This window comes from Cynocephalus volans, chromosome 11 (genome assembly GCF_027409185.1).
Source record: "Cynocephalus volans isolate mCynVol1 chromosome 11, mCynVol1.pri, whole genome shotgun sequence".
In the NCBI taxonomy this organism is placed as follows: Eukaryota; Metazoa; Chordata; class Mammalia; order Dermoptera; family Cynocephalidae; genus Cynocephalus; species Cynocephalus volans.
In genome coordinates this window covers 10,072,116-10,094,132 of record NC_084470.1, presented here as the reverse complement: position 1 = coordinate 10,094,132, position 22,017 = coordinate 10,072,116, and the positions used below count along the sequence as shown (strand labels likewise).

The 22,017-nt window shown below is 38.6% G+C and overlaps 1 protein-coding gene across 1 annotated transcript in view; it reads right to left on the bottom strand.

The window, feature by feature from the left end:
- The window catches only part of VPS41 (VPS41 subunit of HOPS complex), a 186,319-nt gene that overhangs the window by 61,050 nt on the left and 103,252 nt on the right, over nucleotides 1–22,017 (bottom strand). Inside the window, exon 10 of the mRNA XM_063114079.1 lies at nucleotides 17,953–18,019. Within this exon, the coding sequence (XP_062970149.1) occupies nucleotides 17,953–18,019 (67 nt within the window). The remainder of the gene's footprint in view (nucleotides 1–17,952; nucleotides 18,020–22,017) is intronic.

Here is a 22,017-nt window from a genome sequence, read left to right as displayed (position 1 = left end):
TCCCCAGTGCTGCCCTGTCCTGGCAGGGGCCCAGGCTGCTCAGCTGTGAGAACTCACACCTAAAGCAGGCCCTGTGCCCACCGTGCTCAGAGCGCACCTACTGTCCCTTCCAGGGAACACCCGCTGGCCGCTTTGGAGTTCTGCTCTCGAGTCTGCTGGATGACCCCTTGCTATCCTCTGCTTTCTTTCACACAGGTGCTGATGTCACAGCAGGTCTTGTGGCTGTCAGTGTTTCTTCCATCCACTTCTGTTTGGAGGTTCTCAGGGCTACCTTGGCACTCAGTTTTGTTATAGTTGTTGCCTATGGGTTTGTGGTTTTGTGATTTAGTGGTTCCGTTTTTATGTGATATTCAGGTAGCCTGAGAAGTTTTGCTGCTACCACCGCCATCTTTTCAGAATCCTCCAACCACAAAATTTTAATAAATTGGTGTTATACTTCAACTTTACATTACCCAGGGCAATGGTGTGAGAGTTAGAGTCACAAATACATAAATAATGTTGGGCCATCAATAGCACACACTCTTATCAGTCTGAGAATGAATGCCATGTGACTGAAATAAAAATGAACAAGAAAAAACTTTCTTGCAACTTGGGTCTGAAATCTGAGGGTTATCAATAACTTGATTCAATAGAGAGTGACAGAGCACCGATTATGCATAAGACATTTTTCCAGAAGCGTCAAGATGACTAAAACCCTGACCCTGACTTAACGGAGACTGAATCTACGTATTTAAAGAAATAACTAAAATACTACATGCTATATGCAAAAATGGGAATAGGTGTTAAGCAAGAAACAGTAGGAAGAAGACAATTTAGTTTCCAGAGGTGTGTGTGCCATGGAAACAGTGGCAAGTCATGACCATAGCCTCGCAAAGGCGGGAACCATGTTTATCACGTGAAAGAAAACAAATTTTTCATTTCATTTAAACACAAAACAATTTTTAAAAACCTCCATGAGTATTAGATTGCAAAAGATAAAAATCAAGATTTAAATAAAAAGACCACTGTCCAAATAATTCACAACTAGGTTATCTTACTTCATATCTGTCTATTTCAACCTACAAGAGATGATGACATTTAAGTCAATACTCTCGACCACTACTTGTACTTCCGTCACATATAGGTTTGTAGTTATATTTTAACTGAGAAATGCAGTTATGAAATGTATTAATGTCTTCAGAATAATTCAGTAAATCCTTATTTATATCATTCCCCCAATTTTCTTTCAATTCACTTTATGAAATACAATACTTTAAAAGATCAATCTTTGATTAATCTTCTGGCTTTAAAAGAAACTGCTATTTTTCTCTCTCACTGAGCAACTAAATTTAACAGTAACGTTAATAACAGCTCCTGTTTAATGAACATTACTGAGAGGCATCATGCTGCGTATTTTACATACAGTGTCTCTTTTCACCATAACAATCCCATCATTAATTGAGAGGGGCACTGAAGCTCAGAGAGTTTTTAACTTGACTTAAGTCACTTAAGTAGAAGGAAGCAGAACTAGGAATTTAAAATCTTATTGTTCCCAGATATAAGTCCACTAGAAAATACATATCAGAACACAGAGTGCTCTGATCAAACGTGCACGGCAGCTGGCTGGAGCATAGCGAGGGCTCAGCAACTCACCACAAGCACTGCAGCACAGAACTCAAGCTGCTGCTGCTGCTTTTTTTTTTTTTTTTTTAAATTTTACCTTTTTTATCCTTTTCTTGGTCCCAAAATACCCATTGACTAAATGTGACCCAAAAGGATTTTGTTTCTTCACTGAAGCTAAATAAAGTGATATCCTATATATTTTAGCTTCTACAATTCTTAAAGAAACAAACAAAAAAGTTTGTCAAGCAATTTATAAACAGGAACAATTACCATTCATTGTCTTATACTCACTTATGAAAAAGCATCGAGAGCCCTTTATGATAGTGCCTTGTTCCCAAGAGGTACTGACCCCTGAGTCACCAGATGTCAGTACATCATAATCAACTGGATATAATGCCCATGACTTTTCGGTAAGTTGGATACTTCGTCAGCATGACCACTGATCAATGAAAATACATCTGGAAACCAGAACAGTTCAACAGCTTTAGGGCTGTTCTATGAAGCAGACACATTAAAGTAGAAGTGACTTTACAATGCTTTACATCATCGAGCTATGGAGAAGACCTGACACATGGAAGTGAAACTGAGTGTTGGGAGTGCTAAATAAGGGATTTTACACTAGAGTGCCATGGAGGAACTTTGGTTAGGGAACTTACTTCATGAACTTGGCAGACCTAAACGGGACGTGTTCATGTGATGTGAATGCCCTGGGCCTTAACTGTTCATACCCTTTCGAGATACTACCTTCTGGACTTGGGAGGATTCAACTGTAACTCTGAGATAAGGACTTAATCGACCCCGACAGACCTCGAGCAGAGTGTAAAAGAAAAGAGGCAGAAGTCCCAAGTTGGGGCACTTGTTGAGCTGCTGGACTGCAGGGCGGTACTGCTGATGAGGTACTGTTCCCTCTGGGAGTTCAGCAAGGTAATCGAGTGTACACTGCTCTCAAGCCATGTTTCAAGGATCATCAATAGCACTCTACAAAACTTGTATCCAGTTCCTGCTGGATGTGAGTCAGGAAAGGACCATGCACCAGAGATGTAAGATCCCTAACCTGTTCCCAATAGATAAAAATAGGATTTCTGTGTAGTGTGCCCTTGAGGGATCATTTAGTTTAAACAAGAAGTAGGTTAAGAATTTTAATATTGTGTGTGTGTGTAATAAACCAAGTGATTCGAGCATCCATATCTTTGTCTCAAGTGGTCTTTGCCTACCAATAAAGGGTCTACACGTGACAATTGGTATAGCTGGCAGGATCTGATAAGATCAATGATAAAATTAATATGATATGAGGAGATGTCTATCCCAAAGAATTTATAATTTAGGGGAAAAGAAATTGGCCAGGTGGCAAGAAAACCTGACCAAGTTAGGCCCAATTAAGTGGTATCTTTATAAAAAGGAAATTAAGTTACTTTTTCAGTTGGCTAAAAAACTTGCATAATGTTGGCTAAATTAAGGCACACCTTTAAGAAATTTAGAGGAAAAAAAAGATTGTTTAGTACTAATGATAATTTGGGGAAATACTGAAAGACAGTCCAAGGTAAACTTTCCTACGCTGTTCCAAAAGATGTGAAGGCAGGACTCATGCGGCCATCAGCGTTAGAACCCATTTTGGCTAGGGCAGATCTCAAAGAAGTCCCTGCATTATTCATAAAAACTACTACGGATGTAGACCAGGATAGGAAAAAGGGAAAAGTCCTAGTGCAGAGATACATAAATCTACCCCGGGCTTAACTGAGCCCAACCCTAATTCACAACCCGAGGATCCAGGGGATTATGAGGATCCATTTGGAGGATTGCCGGGCCAGGCCAGGCCAGTAATCATCCGCAAAATGGTTTTAGATTATAATCATGGAATTAGACAACCCCAGAGAGTGGGAGAGGAAAGAGAATATATGAGGGCAGAATTAGAAAAAATAAGAACTGACTTTGTCCAGAATTTAGTTTCAGATATAGATTGGATAACAGCAGTATGGGAACGAGGAGCAAACACTATTGCTCTATCTGGATATGAAATGCTACAGATTTCTTCTAAAGCAGAGGACCCCTTGTCTAATCAACATTTAGTAAATATAGCCCAGGGAGCACTTAATGAAGTTCACTCCTTGTGGGACTGGATTGCAATAGCGTGGAGACTATCACACTCATTTATTGATTCATCTACCTTTGGGTCATTATTGAAATGGTCTTCCACTGCAGAAGGGATCAAAAATCTAGAAAAAATTATTAACTCTAAGATTTATTTATGACCACAGATAGCAGTACAGCACACCTTTAGATTGCCCTATGGATGGGAGTGCAAAGAAAGCTTTCCTAAAGGTGGCTCCTGAAACGATCAGAATGGCATTCATGAATATAATTTCTCATAAATACATTTTCTCAAGCTATTCAACAACTACAGCTAATGTCAGAGATACAAGGATTAAAGAAATTAACATTTAATCAGAAAAGGTCTTCTCAAAAGGCTAAAACCCATAGTGTGAAAGCAACTCCCCTAAAAACAGAAAGTGATATTCTAGGGAATGAAGGAATTATTAGATGATTTCGAAGATCAGGCAGTAGAGGGACATCAAGTATTTTCTACAGTAAGACATTTAATAACCCCACTGCCATGGATAGAATACAACAGAGGGAAGATGACAGATATAAACAAAATCTAAGGGAAAAACATGCTGAAAAAAGAATCCAAGCAGATGGCCTACAGCCTTCTAGAGGCTCTCAAAGGCAGGCTCAAAGAGATACCATACAGCAGGCAGAGGAGATGACAAAAAACGGGTGGCGACCAGGCCCCTCAAGGAGAGGGAGAGGTCTGGTCAGCTTGAAGATTTAACCTGTAAAGATACTGTTTATCCTTGGGGAACCTATAAACCGTATAATAGACCTTATGTACAACTGTGTGTAAAACTGTCTAATAGTACAGAAACTATAGTATATACAACTTTTTTATTAGATACTGGTAGCCAAATATCATTAATTAAAGCTGTGCCATTAAATAAGGGAAAGGCATGCATAACCAGGGAACTACGTGGATCTCAAATTTATAGTTATCCTGATCAAGTTGAAATTTTATGTTATAACAGATGCCCAATTAAATGTACTATGTATTATTGTGAGGAAGGAGAGGACATCCTGGGGATGGATATAATTCCATCCCTATTACAGGAATAGATGCCTCTTAAAAGGATGAAACTCTTTCAAACAAGGTTAAATAAAATTAAAATGGATCCAGTTATAATTCCTACTCCTAGAAAATCGACATTTATAAAACAGTACCCCATTAAAGGGGGACATCAAGAAATTACAAATAAAATACAAGAGCTATCAAAGGAAGGCATTATAGTTTGTAAAGGGAGTCAGATACAATAGTCCTGTTTGGCCTGTTAAGAAACTTAATGGATCCCGTAGTCTCTCTATAGATTTTTAGAGCACTTAATGCCAATTCATCGGAATTAAATGGTGTTTTACCAGAAGCTGATACAATAATAAATTTGATAGCTATGTCCAAGGCTAAGTATTTTGCTGCCATAGATATGTCTGACATGTTCTTTGCCATTCCACTACATCCAAGCTGTTGGGAATTTACTACCTTTTCATGGGAAGGAAAACAGTATCAATTTACCAGACTACCACAAGGTTATTTAAACTCTCCAGTAATAGCCCATATGATACTTACTGAGCATACAGATGTAAGAAGATATGATTCCAAAATTTTAGCCTATATAGATAATGTTATTATTATGGGAAACACAAAGGAACAGGTAGCGAAAGATAAACAGCAACTTATTAAGGATTTAAGAGATAAAAGATGGACTATAAATACAGAAAAGACCACAGGTCCAAGCACCTCAGTAAAATTTCTAGGGATACAATGGATGTCAGAGAGTCGTAAAATACCTCAGACTATCACAGATAAAATAGATAACATACCCATTCTGCTAATAAGAAGGAAGCTCAAAGGTTAATTGGACTATTTGGCTACTGGAGGCAACATATCCCATATCTCGACATTATCTTACAACCTATATATTCAGTCACTAGGAAAGCCAAAGACTTTGAACAGACGCCAGTGCAACAAAGCGCCTTAGATACTCTTAAGGACTATATGAAAACATTTCAAAATGTTTCTTCCTCAAGAGGGAGAAAAATTAAAGCCAGAAGTAATATACACGGGAGAACATGGCTCATGGTTACTGTGGGTGACTAGAGATCGTAGTAAGTCTTGCCCTCTAAGGTTTTGGACTAAAAGATTTCCTATGCCTAGACCAAATATTCCCTATTTGAAAAGACTATTTGGACACTATATGAAGGTTTAAAATAAACTGATCCTCTAACTGGAGATGTTCCAATCGGCATCAGGGCCTTAATACCACTGCTACCATGGGTGAAAATGTCCCTCAAGGACTCCTGTGGGCTGTCCATGGACGCTATGCTCTGTGCTTGGAAATGGTATCTTTCCTCGAGGGATGTGACTCCGCAAGGCACACCCTCTAACCTGTCCAAAGACATACGTGCACTGGAGGTGAACCCACCTGAATTTATTCAGAGGGAAACCCAAATCCATAACCCTATTGGTAAATGGGGGGGTCTCCTGCTCACCTTCACTGAAATGCATGGTTTAAGGATGGGTCATCAGTGATCAAAGGAGGAAAGATCCATTGGAAAGCAGCAGCTTATAGGCCCTCAGATGGCAAAATACTAACCAGAGAAGGGACAGACAATTCTGCTCAAAATGCAGAGGTACAAGCACCCTTATTAGCCGCAGAGCAGTCAGTAGAGGAAAACCAGAAACATATATATATATTTTTACAGACTAATTTAGCCAATGGATCGGCTATTTGGTCTGCCAAAAGGAAAACTACCTAATTTACTATTGATGGTAAACCAGTGTGGGCCAAGGAAGCTAGGGAGAAGCTTGAGAGTTTTCCCTCAAAATACTATGTTACTCATGTTAGTGCCCATACTAACCAAGACAACTCAGAGGCAAAATCTAATGAGGCAGCAGACAAGTTAGCTAAGGTAGAAGACTTTAAGGCAATTAAACAAGTACCACCTCTTACAATACATAAGAGAGAAGGCGAATGGACAATTAGGGAGAAAGAAGATCCAAGTCTAGAAACTAAAAGTCCAATTACCACTATTAAACTATATGGATGGGGAGACAAATGCATACAGAAAGCAGAGTTAGAACCTCCAATTCCAAAGATTAAGATAAGAAAGAAAGAATCTGGATGGGAAATTCAACCCCCATTACATACAAAGTTATTGCCTAAAGAGATATTAACTTTACATAACATACGTGGGACACAGAGGAACACACAGCATGTTCTTGTGGTTTGAAAGAAGGAATATCCAAGTTACTTGGGCTGAAATTAAAAATGCAATTAGCGCTTGTGAACAACGTCAAGGAAAGATTTTAAAATACTTAAAGAGAGAGCCAACCACCCATTGCAAACCAGACATATTTAATTTTTTAGTACAAACATTTTATTGGATCTTTATCTCATAAACACCCACAAATATATGCTTACACTATGGTAGATGTTCACACTAGATTGGGACTAGCTCAAGCAGCTTGTAAACCCAACACAAATGCTACTAGACAAGCAATTTATAAACGGATTGCTTCACTTGGAAGTCTCAGAATTATAGAATCAGGCCAAGGTTCTCATTTCACAGGAAAACAAATTCAACAATTGGCTGAAAAGTTAGATATTAGATGGAACTATCACCTTCCATATAATCCTACAGCTGCAGGTAACAGAAAGATGGAAAGGTTTACTTAAACAGGAATTGGCACATGTGGACAGTAACGGGTGGTAAGAAGCCTTGGATATAGCATCTTTTTCTTTAAATGGTAGAGAAAGGATAAAAAGGAAATTTCCTCATGAGGAAGCACTGCAACCTCAATGGCTGAGCACAATAATAAAGGAAGAAGGAAAACTAATACCTATAAACTAAAAAGTAATATATAAGGACCCTTCTAATTCTAAAACTTTTTCTTCAAAGGAAATAGTGGCTTCAGGAGACGGCACCATTTACTGGCTAGTCGATGGGAAGGGAATACCGCATCAGAGAAAAGCTGGAAACCTTTACATCCACTGGATAAAAGCATCACTTTCTGCAGTCACCACTATCAACCTTTTAACTGTTGTACACAACTGGGAGTAATGCTCCTACCTCTGCAGGAGATTGATGTTTGGCATACACAAGATTCTTAAACATAAGCAGTTTCAGTTAAGCTTACTGCCTCCACTGTTATGAGGTTACTAACTTGTGTACCAGCACTGGGCACTTGTAGCCTTGATGTTAATTACTAACCACTACATGTGGTGCCCTCAGTTAACTACCCTATTGCCATGCAAGAGAAATATTACCAGATACTCTATCTGCCTTAGTTGTAATGCTTCTGACAGTTGCAACAGTACTACTGCTAATGGAGACAACTGCATTCCATGCGGCAACTGCACAGAACGCAGCTTTGCACAGGGAAGTGCTACTGTCTTGTTTGCTCATCAGTTATTGAACAACACACTCTGTGTATTACTGTATCTCCATCTCAGGAAGTAAGGAGGAGATCTCTTAGACTTAGGCTAAGATAAGGCCTTTGACACACTTCAAAAGTTTGAAAGAAGAAATAATACAGGCATTGCAATTAATTTCTGTTCAATATTCAACAGGAAGAAACCCACAATGGGACTCTCCACCGCACTTGTCGACTCCTTCCTGTCTACACCTGGCCTAGTGCCTTCTGCATCTTAACTATATTACCAACTCTTCTACTGTTGTTACTACCACTAACTCTACTACTGACACCACCATTCCAACAACAGTTAACACATACCAAACCATACATATAGATGAACAAAAAGTATTTAACACTTTAAAAATTACTAGATATAATGTTTGGTATATGAAAGCTTATGCATCTAGTACTACAGCTGTTCACTTATTTGCATATAATGGCTCATTGCAATCCTGGTTAGTATTACACCATATATGTACCTCTGATATAATAGGTGCATTAAAGAACACTTGTATTGGTTAAAGGGAACCCCGCATTGGTGGGGATTAAAGCCCAACCTGCAAGATTGCCTAGATAGCCCAAATAATTGCTATAATCCTAATCTGTGCTAAGTAATGAGGAATACGCCCAATTTGCAGCTTTAAAAACCTCTATTTTTATTTCCACTACAAAGTTGTGTCCCATACAAAGTCACCCTTCTTGTTCTTACCAACAAAAGGGGGACATTTTGCTCAATTATTACAAGCTACTACAACTTTAACAACCTCCACAGGAAGAAGTAAATTCCACTTGCTGGCAAAAATTACAACAAAATTTATTTGACAATTACATGAATTTTGGGGACCAACCTTGAGCTAAACCCATTAAGGAAAATACAGAACCCATTGAGGGTAAGGATGAGGATTATAATTGCGATTATGGTGAACCAAGCAATAACATAATTGGATCACATTAAACATGAATTTTATCTTCAACCACCTGATTACCTCCCACTACCCCATGAATAGTGGGACGAATATAAACCTGTCACTGGAAACTGCTCCATACACTGTGATGTTACTTCCAAATTAACTGACTTCCCTAATTTTCCTACGTTTACTAACTTTGCCTGGCGTACTACAAAAAAGTCTGTCTGCAGCGCATTACCTTTTTAAGAACAGCACAGATATGTTAACATCTAGTGCTTATTTTAATGATAAGAAGCCTTTAGCCCCACAGGAGTTAGACTAGGTACAATGGATGCCACCTATGGATGTTACACATCCATTACCCCAAGCCTCACCATTAGCTGAAAGCTTCCCTGTATCTAGATGGGAAGGTTCTACTTGGGCACATGCTATTACATGATGTGAAGTTTGGCAGTATGTATGTACTACAGGTTTTGCGGCAAATATGTCAGCTCTAGTGAACAACACTTATGTTAAGTTAACTTCTACCTGGGTGTGCATAAGTATTACTGATGGTAAGTATTATCATAATACTAAAAGATTAAATAAAATGGAAGATAACAACAATGCACTGCAGGCACAGGCAAAATATTGGTATACCCAATTACAACATTTAAACATAACTGAATCAAACAGATCAAACATAAACACCTTTTTGTTCCACAATGGAAATGGCATGTTACAGTTCTGTTAAAGATTTATAAGGCCAACGTCGGGCAAACTGCCAATGTGCAATGATAAGTATCTGTTAACTTACTTCAGGCAGGCCCTGTTTATAATGTTTCTCAATTATTTGGGGATCTGCTGCACATTTTGAAATTAGACAAAGTATACAGAACAAACCTGTGGGCAAACCTGCCTTTTTGTGGCCTCAGCTATACACAATACTTACCAATAAATCTATATGGTAGAATGGAACAGCTTATAATCCTAAACAAGCAACCATTCTTTCTAAGGTAATACTAATTGTATCTAATAATCAAACATTTTAAAAAACAACCCAGCTGGATGAGAATAACTGTTGGTCATCAGCCACAGCTGAACCGGATGCAACTTAACGATTGGATTATTTGTTCCCACCACACTCAAATTTATACAATATAGATTACTGGTGGCAAAAATATTATATTCCCAATTGGATGCCAGCTTGCACACATCCTAAACATTTGCAAACAAAGTATGGATTACAACCTACTGAAGTAAGGCCATGCCTATAAGTTGGATGAAAATGAACCAAACATTTGAAAATCCAATGGATAGGTCTTATTCTAATTCAATTATAATATGCTTATGATAAGATTAACAGAACAATTTTACCTTACGTACAAAGGTACAGAAGTTACACTTTCCTCTTTTTAATTAATTTGCTGAGTGTAAATACCATTATGATGGTTACAACAATCATCATCTTTTACAGGATAAAAGTTTACAATGGTGGTTTTTTTTATGGTTTAAAAGCTAGCGAATGGTTGGACATAGAAAAGGCAAAACAAATTAAAACTGGATTATCGCCTTATGTATTTAATAAGTTGTTATATTATGCTAATGCTTGGCATATGCAAGAATGGGCTGTTCAATCACCCACTGTTAATGAAACACAGGTAAACCCAGCAGTTCCAGTCTGGATTTACCCCTTTTCTTTTGACAAATGCTATGTGAAACCACATTCTCCTGGTCCATGTTACATCTATAGAGGAAAATATAATGATTCTGTCCACTTATGGACTGAACACTGGAAACCAGCATGGACATCTGGTCACATTACACCTCCTCCTAAAATTCTGGATCCACCATGGCTGGTACCTCAACCTAGATCGGCTAAAAGGCTAATTTACCATCCGCAAATGTTCCACACTAAGTTGTTATTTACTAAACAACAATTCTGGATCTATAATCGTCCAGTATGTAAAAATGTTATACCTACTTATCTCCTACCCAGCTTACCTGATCTACCACCATCAGTAACAAACCCCTTTAGAAGACCCTCCAATTGGGGTTGGCATTGCTGGGAGTGGGAACCTGGCAAACATAATTTGTAACGCAGATAAAGCAGACAAAATTCAGTAAGTAAAGCATAATTTGATGAAATATGAAAAGGGGGTAAAACAGAGATTGGCTCTTGTAAATCATACCCTAGATGAGATCTCTAGTAGTTTACAAAAGGCTCAAGTTTTGATTAATCATCTCGTAGATCATCAAGAGTATAATATTAAGGTATTAGGACAAATGGAACAAAATGAGAAAAAGCTAGAGGCTTGGCAGGACAAAAATTTAGGTATACTAAAAGCCATGCAAGTGGAACAAAAATGTAAATAAATACAAAGTTTACTGGAATGAGGATAGGATAATATCAGAATGATATTACAGTTGGGACATTGGGTACCGCCAACACAAGAGATGATGATATTGGACCCGGAATGGAGAGGTGGTTGTTATTCTGACGAATCTTGTGAATTAAATATAATAGAACTATTTGGTCAAAACCAAACTCTTATCTTTGAAGCACTAAATGTACCCCGCAAGACAGTACAAAATGGAGTTACTTTGTGGGTATGTGCCTTAGATAAATGCTTAATGATACTTACCCTGTTAGAATGGACCAATTGATTCAGTTTAATCAATGTACCTATGTGGCACCCAATACAGTAACTTTAATGGGTTCATATGCCAAAGTAGCTTTAGTAGATCCACCCAAACAGATTTATGATCTGGGAGAGTTTCAATGGGTATTGTGTGGAGAAGGTTTGTATTTGATTTATAACCACACAAGTAGGACAAACATAAATATTACCTTAGATAATGAATGTAAATAGCTGTTTAACATAATTAATATAACACGTGTGGAGAATAATCGAACCTGGCTTGCTGCCATAGATATAAAACAACAAATACAACAGTCTAGCCCTCAGGTTAAGGTATTTTTTGAACAACAATCATGGATCGATACTAAGGATATTAACAAGGTATAGAGGAAAACTTAAACCATATGAAGATTCTCCATAAGGAGAATGAAAAATTACTTACTCAACCCCAACAAACCACAAAAAACGTAGCACACATGGTAGCTGCTCTACACGCCAATACCTTACACAGTGAGTCAGAAAAGTAAACTGAAGCAAAGGCGTGCACCCTAGTTCAGCTAGTGACAAGAACATTTAGAAGAAATGTGCTGTGTAGAGGATTATGGAGTGATGGGAACCCTATTACTATGTTTAGAGTTGGCTTTAATCATAGGTGGAATAATGTTAATGAAGTTGTTGTAGAAATAGTAATAAGTGTTGTAGTCATAACTGTATTGTATAAGGTAATTACTGGAAAAATAAAAGTAAAAAAACTCCCCCAAATATGTTTGTAAATTTGAGAGAATCAGGGAATGGATTGTTGGGAGTGCTAAATAAGTGTTTTTATACTAGCGTGTCATGGAGGAAATTTGGTTAGGGAACTTACGTCATGAACTTGACAGACCTAAGTGGGACATGTCCATGTGATGTGAATGCCCTGGCCCTTAACCACTCACAACCTTTTGAGATATTACCATCTGGACTCGGGAGAACTCAACTGTAGCTCTGAGATAAGGACTTAATCTACCCCAACAGACCTCGAGCAGAGTGTAAAAGAACAGAGGCAAAAGCCCCAAGTTGGGGCACTCGTTGAACTGCTGGACTGCAGGACGGTACTGCCGATAAGGTGCTATTCCCTCTGGGAGTTCAACAAGGGACCTGAGTGTACACCGCTCTCAAGCCACGTTCTCAAGGACCATCAATCATGCTCCATCAGAAGTGTCCAGTTCCTGGTGGATGTGAGTCAGGAAAGGACCTCACACTGGAGATGTAAGATACCTGACCTGTTCCTAACAAGATAAAAATAGGAGCTGTGTATAGTGTGCCCCTGAGGGATCATTTAGTTTAAATAAGAAGTGGGTTAAGGATTAATACTGTGTGTGTGTGTGTGTGTGTGTGTGTGTGTGTAATAAGCTGAGTGATTCGAGCACCATATCTTTGTCTTGAGTGGTCCTTGCCTACCAATAGGGTCTATGCGTGACACTAAGGAGAATAGCTAGTGGACAAAAATAACAAAAACATTCAAATCAGACAGAAGCCAATAGTACGCACAGATCAGAAAACACTTAAAATGAGTTTAGTTTGCAATTTAATTCCATATTTTCTGAACAATATTCAGCTTACTACTGTCAACTGAATGACAAAACTAAACTGATACGATTATCCCACTACTGCAGCACTCATGAAGCAGCATTAACAAGGAATATTTATTTAGTGAGTAAATGACAGCAAACTGTTCAGACAAAGGAAAGGACAAAGTCAAGGACCTGCTAGGTCAGAAGCTTCAAACCAAAGAGGCCTTGCAATGTAAACATAAAACTACCTTGATGCATCAACTAAACTTAAGTCAAACACTAAAAGATAGCAAATGAGGGCTTTTCTTCTCTTTAGAAGAGCTGAAAGATCCCAATCTTTGGTTCCCTTTGCTTAGAAAAAATTTTGAAAGCCATCCAAGGCAACTATGTTCTCAAGGGTCTCTAACAATCTGCAGGAGAAGCAATGAGGGCCTGTTAATCTCACAATAAAACAAGTGAAAATACAATTTCTACTGCTCCAAATGAGATACCTCTCTGAGCAAAATCAAAAAATAAATCTACTGCATTTCAATTTCACCTGCTCAGAGCACAGGTGAGCAGGCACCATCACTGATATATATAAAAACGTCTTTGGATTCTAGGGAATTTCTACCTAGTGGTCTGTATCTGAATGCCTCCGTCCTTCTCACCAGCTCCTCTGGCCACAAGCCAGGGCAAGGGGCTAGGCAGTGGGAACGCATGGGAAGAACTGTGCACCATGGTCATAAGCAGCAGCTTTGAAGCTAGGGATGCCTGAGTCCAAATGCTGTCTTCTTTGCTTATAAAGGTAATAATCTTGAGCAGGTTACCTGACCCCTCTGAATATCAGCTCTTTATCCTATAAAGTGGAGAAATTAGCCCCCACCCACTGGGATGCTGTGAGGATTAAGTAACGTTCTGCTTGTAATGTATTTAACATTGTGTCTGCTGGTTATTATTGTGCAGGAAACAAAATAGATTCGTTACTTCAGGTGCTTCAGATTTCTTACTGCTACTTATGATGGAGAAAATAGTCAATTCCACTCCTAACAACAAATGTCTGAGTCTCCAGCACTGCATGGGAAAGAGTGTTTACATCCTTCCCCAAAGAAGGAAGAGATAGGTAAATAGATGTGTAACAAAGCAAATATAATAAAATCTTAATTGCAGAATCTAGGAGGTTTTATGATGTTTTCTGTAAAATTTTTCACTCTTCTGTATTTTAAAAAGTTTTCATAATAAAATGTTGGGAAAAAATTCAGTGCAGAACAGAAAAATTAACATATTATCTATAATCTCTATGGCTCATTGAGCTATAACAGAACAGAAAACCATACACAGCTAGATTCTCAAGCATAAATACCTTGAATGATACCAGCAGCTGTCATAATCTCTACTGAGACTAAGACTAAGAGATGGGACCATGTCACTCATGTGCACGAGAAAATGATCCCACTTCTGTAACCTATATGCACGAATCCAAAGGGTAACAGATGGCTCAAGAGAAATACTTAGATCTAAATGAGAATGATCTCACAACTCTCCTTCTCCACGCAAACGAATCTCCAATTGCCAGGTCACTGTTTGCCCAATGAATCGAGAGGCAGAAAATAGAATGATGTGCTAAATTCTAAGACCACAGTATATAATCAACTGAAGATATGGCTATGACTTATTAAAGTGAAAAGGATTTCCCTTCTCTTCTCCCTCTCTTCCTGCCTTGTCATTCTATATATATTCTCACATAATAGTTTACCTCAATTACTATTTTTTAAAACAAACTTCCATATAAAATCAAGACTAGAAAGTCAATCATTAATTCCTTGCATATAAGTCATCTGCCCTGGCAGAAGACACCCAGAAAATGACACCCAAATATCAGTTTCATTTCCCAACAACATTTCACCTCACCAACTACCATTCCATAGAGATCATGGAAGACTTCAGTAAAAAGAACCAGAGGGTTAGGGAACCTTGTGAGAGCACAAGAGATCCAAGTGAAGCTAGAACAAGAACAGTAGCAAAGACAATTTACTTTTAAAGAAGAAATGGCATCCAAAAGGCCCTATGTGTAGAGAATCCCTTTGTGGGTTGGTGACTGGCCAGTAAGCTTAATTTTTATTACCTTATCATTTTTCCTTTTCAAGAGTAAACTAATATCCTATTGACAAGAATAAGTTGTGTTGTTTTTGAGATTTTGACTTATAAGAAAGCGTTATAAACATTTGGCTTCTAAGAAATATACAACCATAGATATCTAATCTCAATGCCATGTTCACTTCATTTACTAAAGAATAGTGGCTCACACTGTTCATGAGTAAAGCAAATTGTAATCGAGACTTCCTAATAATTCCCCTTTCCCGTATCCTACTCAAGGACTCTTATCTAAACCACTTTGCCTCCTGCTGTGGAAATGGCTTATAGTTTTAAAGGTTTGCTCTCAAGAGGGGAAATATGGTACTTAGCCATTAACCATAGTAGTAAAATGTTGGTAATGTGATACCGTTAGTACCCACACACAGTCTACTTCACGTAAATTATAGTACAGATGAACTACACTATAATAACGTGATCCCAGGGCTCCGGGCTAACAGGGCCACCACTGGGCCGACTGTTAGCAGTCTGAGCTGGGATGGAAGTTTGCATGGCAATAATAACCACCATGACTTAGTGAGCATCTACTGTGTGCCAAGTACCATCTTAGCTCTTTACCTATGTCATGTCTAATTTTCATAACCATCCCGAAGGTAGACATTATCACCTCCACTTAAAGGTGAGAAAAGCATGGCTCAGGAAGGTTAAGTGACCTTATCAGATCACACCCTGGCAAACTGCCTTGCCTCCCTGGAAGCTTTCTGGTGGTTCTGCGGAGTTCAATTCTATCTAACATCATGGTATGAAGTTCTTAGACAAATTATTTACCTCCCTGAGCCTCAATTTCTCCATCAACAGAAGAAGCACGCTACCTGTACTTCAAAGGGTTGCGATGAAAATGAAGTGAGTTAACATAAGCCACGTGCACAGCACAACGCCCCATACCTAGTACACGAGCAATAAACAGCAACTAGGAATGTATTTTTACATTCTTAAAAATTCCCTGTTTTTGCTTTTATTTTTACTTGTCTATATTAAAAATATTAAATACTTATCTCTCAGGATACGACACATTGAGATGCTCAGAGGTTTTTTTTTTTAATGTAGGCAAACGGCAGAAGAGAGAGATACTTGAACAATTATCTTTACCTTCTAGTTGTCAGTGTTCTCTTTAATCTTGCTCCTCAGCTTTTCTCAGTACTATTATGTTCTTCATATCCTGTATTGTCCATAATCTGAGCTATGTATTTATCTTTCTAAAGTTAAAAAAAAAATTACTAAAACCTTATCACCAACTTCTGCCTTGAAGTACAAAACAGCCCAGATTTAAACACTATAACCACATTTGCCATGTAAGTAATGTACATCCTTCTGTTTCTAGAAATACAGTCATGTGCAAATGATTTATTTCACCTTCACCTTGTTATAATGACCCATCAAATTTATATTCTCCATCCACCATCCAAATGGGAAAATAAACTTGTCAACTGACTTATAATAAGACAAAACTTTTTTTCTCAGAATAATTTTTGCACACTAAGTTATGAAACCAAGTTATAAAAGTAACGGTATGTCATCCCTGGTATACTTCTCTTAAATAGCTGTTTCCCAGAGTCACGGATCAACACAATATTATTTAGCACGTACTATGTGCTAAGCATTGTGCCACATCCTTGAGATACAAACAGTGAGCAAAAGCACACCCAGTGTGTGCTCGCAATGAGGTGAAGTCTGGTGGAGGAGACAGAAATGCATGGAACAATCACAGGATCACTGCACTGCAGACATGCACTAATATGTGTCTAAAACGGGAGAACATGACCTAGTAAGGGAGGTCCAGTGGGCCTTCCCAGGAAAGGAACACTTGAGCTCAGGTATGATTAATGACGATAAAGAGTCAACGAAGGGAAAAGAGGCAAGAAGAACATTCTAGACAGAGGGGAATGAGGAGCCTGGACAGGTGAAAGGCGGCCAATGTGGATGCAGCAGAGACCAAGGAGAAGCTTGCAATGAGCTGCAGCTAGAGAGACAGGTAAGGGCTGGCACAGATCCCTGTGGTCATGCTAAGGAGATTCACCTTTAGCCCAAGAACAGTGGGAAGGGACTGAAGGATAACAACATGATGTGACCTGTATTTCAACTGCAGTGGGGAGACCAGATTAGAGTAATTCATAGTGGAAGGAGATAAACCAATTGGGAGGCTGCTGTAGTGGTCTAGGTAAAAGACTATGGCAGTTTGGGTCAGATGGTGATGATGAAAATGAATATTTAGAAGATTCGAGTTGACCGGACGAAGTTTCAGTACTGTGCTAGGTGTGTGCACTGCACGTACGTACTAACTGTTGTTATTCTCCTAACCGACCTGTAATTTGGGTAATCTTTTCCACATTACATAGATGAGAATATGGAAGCATGTAGAAATTTGTCCAAACCCTAGGTAGTAAATAACAAAACCAGAATCCAAACCCATGGTTATTCAACTTTGAAGCCAACTACAAAATTATTGTCACACAAGGATCTCCGTAGTGAAGTTTCGAAACTTAAAAGCTTCTTGATGTACTTCATCAGGCATCAAGCAGGCCCTGAAGAAGAACATGGCCGTAGTTTTCTGCTTAATAAAATGAATGCTCTTTCGAAGTTTTAGACATGAAAGACACGTGGTGGAGCCGTACCTATTTCAACATAGCGACTTGGCAAGTCCCTCATTTCACTGGCATGCCGTTCCTTCACCGAGCATATCTGGAAAATAAGTTCACAAGCCATTTTACTCATTTGGTGGAAAAGTCTTCCTAACATTTTATTTAATGTATGATACTTCTGTTAACTTAACCATGAAGATAGAGTGTACACAATTTATCCTATGACTTAAGTGAAAGAAATTAATTTGAATGACATATAGCGATCATTACTTACATTCTCCAACATTACTCTTCAGTGAAGTCTTATTCAAGGGCAAAGAAAGAAAGGAATCTATGAGATAGTTTTAATGTGTTTCCAATGACCTGTTCTCTGCAACTCTACTTAAGGACTAATTCTGTCACTGTCTGAATAAAGCTCTGGCAGGAGTACATAACCAAAAAAGCCCACTGCTAATCTGAGCTATGTTCCCATTAGACCTTGTGTTTCTGATTCCATATTAGCCATCTATTTCATAGTTATTTTATTTTATTATTATTTTTTTTATTTTTATTTATTTATTTATTTTTGGTCTTTTTGTCTTTTTGTCTTTTTGTGACCGGCCGTACCGCACTCAGCCAGTGAGTGCACCGGCCGTCCTTATACAGGATCCGAACCCGCGGCGGGAGCACTGTTGTGCTCCCAGCGCTGCACTCTCCCGAGTGCGCCACGGGGTCGGCCCCATAGTTATTTTATTAAATAACACTTTGCAAAAGTGGCACATGCTCTTTTCATCTTGAATACATTAAAAGCAATGTATTACATAATTTAAATCAGGGGTTGGCAATTACAGCCCGGCTCCTAGCCTGTTTTAGTTATGGCCTATAAGCTATGAATAGTTTTTACATTTTCAAAGGGAAGAAAAAGAAAAGAAAAGAGGGGTGCAGTGAGGGGAGGGAAAGAGAAAGAAGGAAGGAAGGAAGCAGGGAGGAGAGAGGGAAGAAAGAAAAACAAAAAGCAGCAGCAGAAACAGTACATGGCCTGCAAAGTCGAAAATATTTACTACCAGCTATATACAGAACGTTTGCCAACTGCTTTAAAAAATTACATGTACACAGTTTGAGCAAAATATATGTATATATTTCAATCTGTATCCATATATCAATCTCTATCTATGTATCTTTCTATCACTCACAGACACATATACCAGACAACACATACTTCAAAAAGTTCACAGAAAGATTCATATTATCCTTTAATTCTATTTTTCCATGAACTTTTTAAAGTTCCCTTATATGTGTGTTAGCAATGTTTGTTCTAGCGTGGTAAGACTATGGGTATTTTCTATTTTCTTTGCTGTATTTTCTAAAGTGAATATATTCTATTTTGTAATAAAAACCAAGAAAAATTTATATAAGTTCAGCCATCCAGGTAAGACCAAATCTGAAATCAAATACTGACCCTACACAACTTTTGTCAGGGATCAGGCTTTTTTCCTTTTTCTTTTAGAGAATGCTGTCTTATAACTGCTACTCTTAGGATAGCTACACTACAGAAAGTTCTAAAATACAGAAAAACTCAGAGGGGAAAGCTAACATTACTTATTGTCCCAGCACAAAGAAACACCATTAACAATCTTTTTTATGGAAGCTACTTTCATTAACCTAACAATTTACTACAAATAATTTAATACTTAAGAATTAAAGAATTACTTAGAATATTTACATAGTCTTCCACAACATAATTCCTTTATGTCTTTATAGTATTTTACATACGAATGTACTATAATTTACTTAACCAATCTCCTTTTTGATTATTAGCTTTTTCTCTGCATTGTAAGCAATAATGCAATCAACATACTTGCATATGAAAATTTTGGACTTTTGTTTCCGCAGGATAAATTCTTAGAAGTAGAATTCTTAATACTGTAGGGCATACTCTCGAAATATATCCAGAATCCAGCCATTTCTCATCAGCTCCATTATGGTGTTCTGAGACCACATTATTTTTATTGAGGTAGCTGACCGGTCTCCCCTCTGTCCTGCCCCTGGGGCCGTGTAGCTCTGCACAGCAGCAAGACTGATCCTCCCAAAATACAGGTTAGATATTTAACCAACCCACTGCTCAGACACCTCTGCTGCCTTCCCATTTCACTCAAATCAAAAGCCAAAGAGGTTCCTGAGCCCCTCATAATCTGCTCCTCCGCCTCTGCCACACCCACACCCACACACCCACGCCCACACCCACACACCCTCTTGCCCTGGCTTCATCTCCTATCCCTCTCCTCTCTCCTGCTCCAGTCACCCTGGCAATTGCGGCTTCCCCACTTTTCCTCCAAAACACATCAACCACATGCCTGCCTTATGAGTTTGTTGCTACATGGCTTCCTCCTTCCAGACTCTGCCCAAATGACACATCAGTTATAAGAAAGGCTGTCCCTGGACCACCCTGTATGAAACAGCACCTTTCCCCATTATCCTGTTGAAATGCTCTCCTTGGTGTGCAGCATTGTCAACGTGCTATGTCTGCTTGCTTGTCTGTTTCTGTCTATCTCCCATCACTAGAATGTAAATTTACCAATTCACTCATTTGTCTATTCATGTATTAGAAACACGAGAACATTGCCTGGAACACTGCAGGTACTTGGGAAATGTTTGTTGGGCCAATGAATAAAATTCAAGGGTTAGTTCTAATCTCACACTTTATTACACTGTTTCTGGTTGTTTCTATCCAACAAGATTGCTCTTTCCCTGAGGAAAGACCATGTCCTTATCTTCTCTTGCTTCAGCAGAACTCACCAAGATTCTGAACTGAGAAAAAAAGGCTCAACATATAACTAAATGAGTCTAAAGAAAAAAGATCCCTTAATAAAACATTTGACATGAAAATTTTATGTAAGCTGGATCTTAATTTGGGCACAGTGAAAACGTATTCATTTCTTATGGCTACTGTAACAGATTATCACAAACTTGGTGGTTAAAACAACAGAAATTTATTTTCTTACAGTTCTGTAGGTTAAAAGTCTGAAATCAGTTTCACTGGGGTGAAATCAAGGTGTTGGCAGGCTGCACTTCCTCCGAAGGCTCAGGGGATAATCTGTTCTCAGCCTCCTCCAGCTCCTGGTGGCTGCCAGCATTCCTTGGCTGCCATCACCCAATTTCTGCCTCTGTGGTGGTACTGCCTTCTTTGCTGTGCTGGCATCCCCTGCCCCTCTCATAAGGACACACGTTACTGCATTTAGGGCCCATGCAAATAATGCAGGATAATCCCCCCATCTCAAAATCCTTAACCTAATCATATCTTTTGCCATATAAAGTAATACTCACTTTTTTGCCATTTGCAAAAGAAGCAGCATTTACAGGATCCAGGAACTAGACCTGTTATCTATGGGGCCATTATTCAGCCTACCACAGAAAGCATTTCTGGTAGCAATCAGTGACCTTGCCATGTGTCCCCACAATTTCCTTCCTGTTACCCTAAATATGAATCAGGTTTTGATCATTTAACACATGAAGACAATTACCCCATATTCAATTTAAAAAGAAAGGAGAATCACATCAACGTAAGGGCCAGGAGGACCTTATCTCAAGTGTAACAGTATTTGCTTGAGTAATAACAATCATGGCACTAATAATTTCTATGTTATCCATTTCCAGAGAAGAGTAAATTTTAAATAGCCATGTCTTTTTCATGACATTTCTAGAACTTTATGGTACAACGAGAGCTAACACTTACCAAGCGATTACATGTCAGATTCTTTACATGCATCACCTCATTTTTTCCCTCCCAAAAGTTAAGATGTGAGGACGATCAGTGTCACCACTTTGCAAATGAGGACAGTAAGGCTTAGAGAGGATCACACAGAAGTAACCAGAGAAGTGGAGTTGATCCCAACTCGGTCTGACACCAAAGCCTGGCCTCTCCACTAGACACTGTTGGAATACTTTCTCATACCATTTTCACCTCGGCTAATTTTTAGTTTATTTTGTTTAAATTAAGCTATATACTTTTAAAGGGAAGCAAACAACGTTGGGCTGTGAGGTATCTAATATAACAGAAGCACTGCCAGGCATGAAATAAATGGGACGAGCTTTGGGCCTCTTTTGTAGAACAGCTAAATT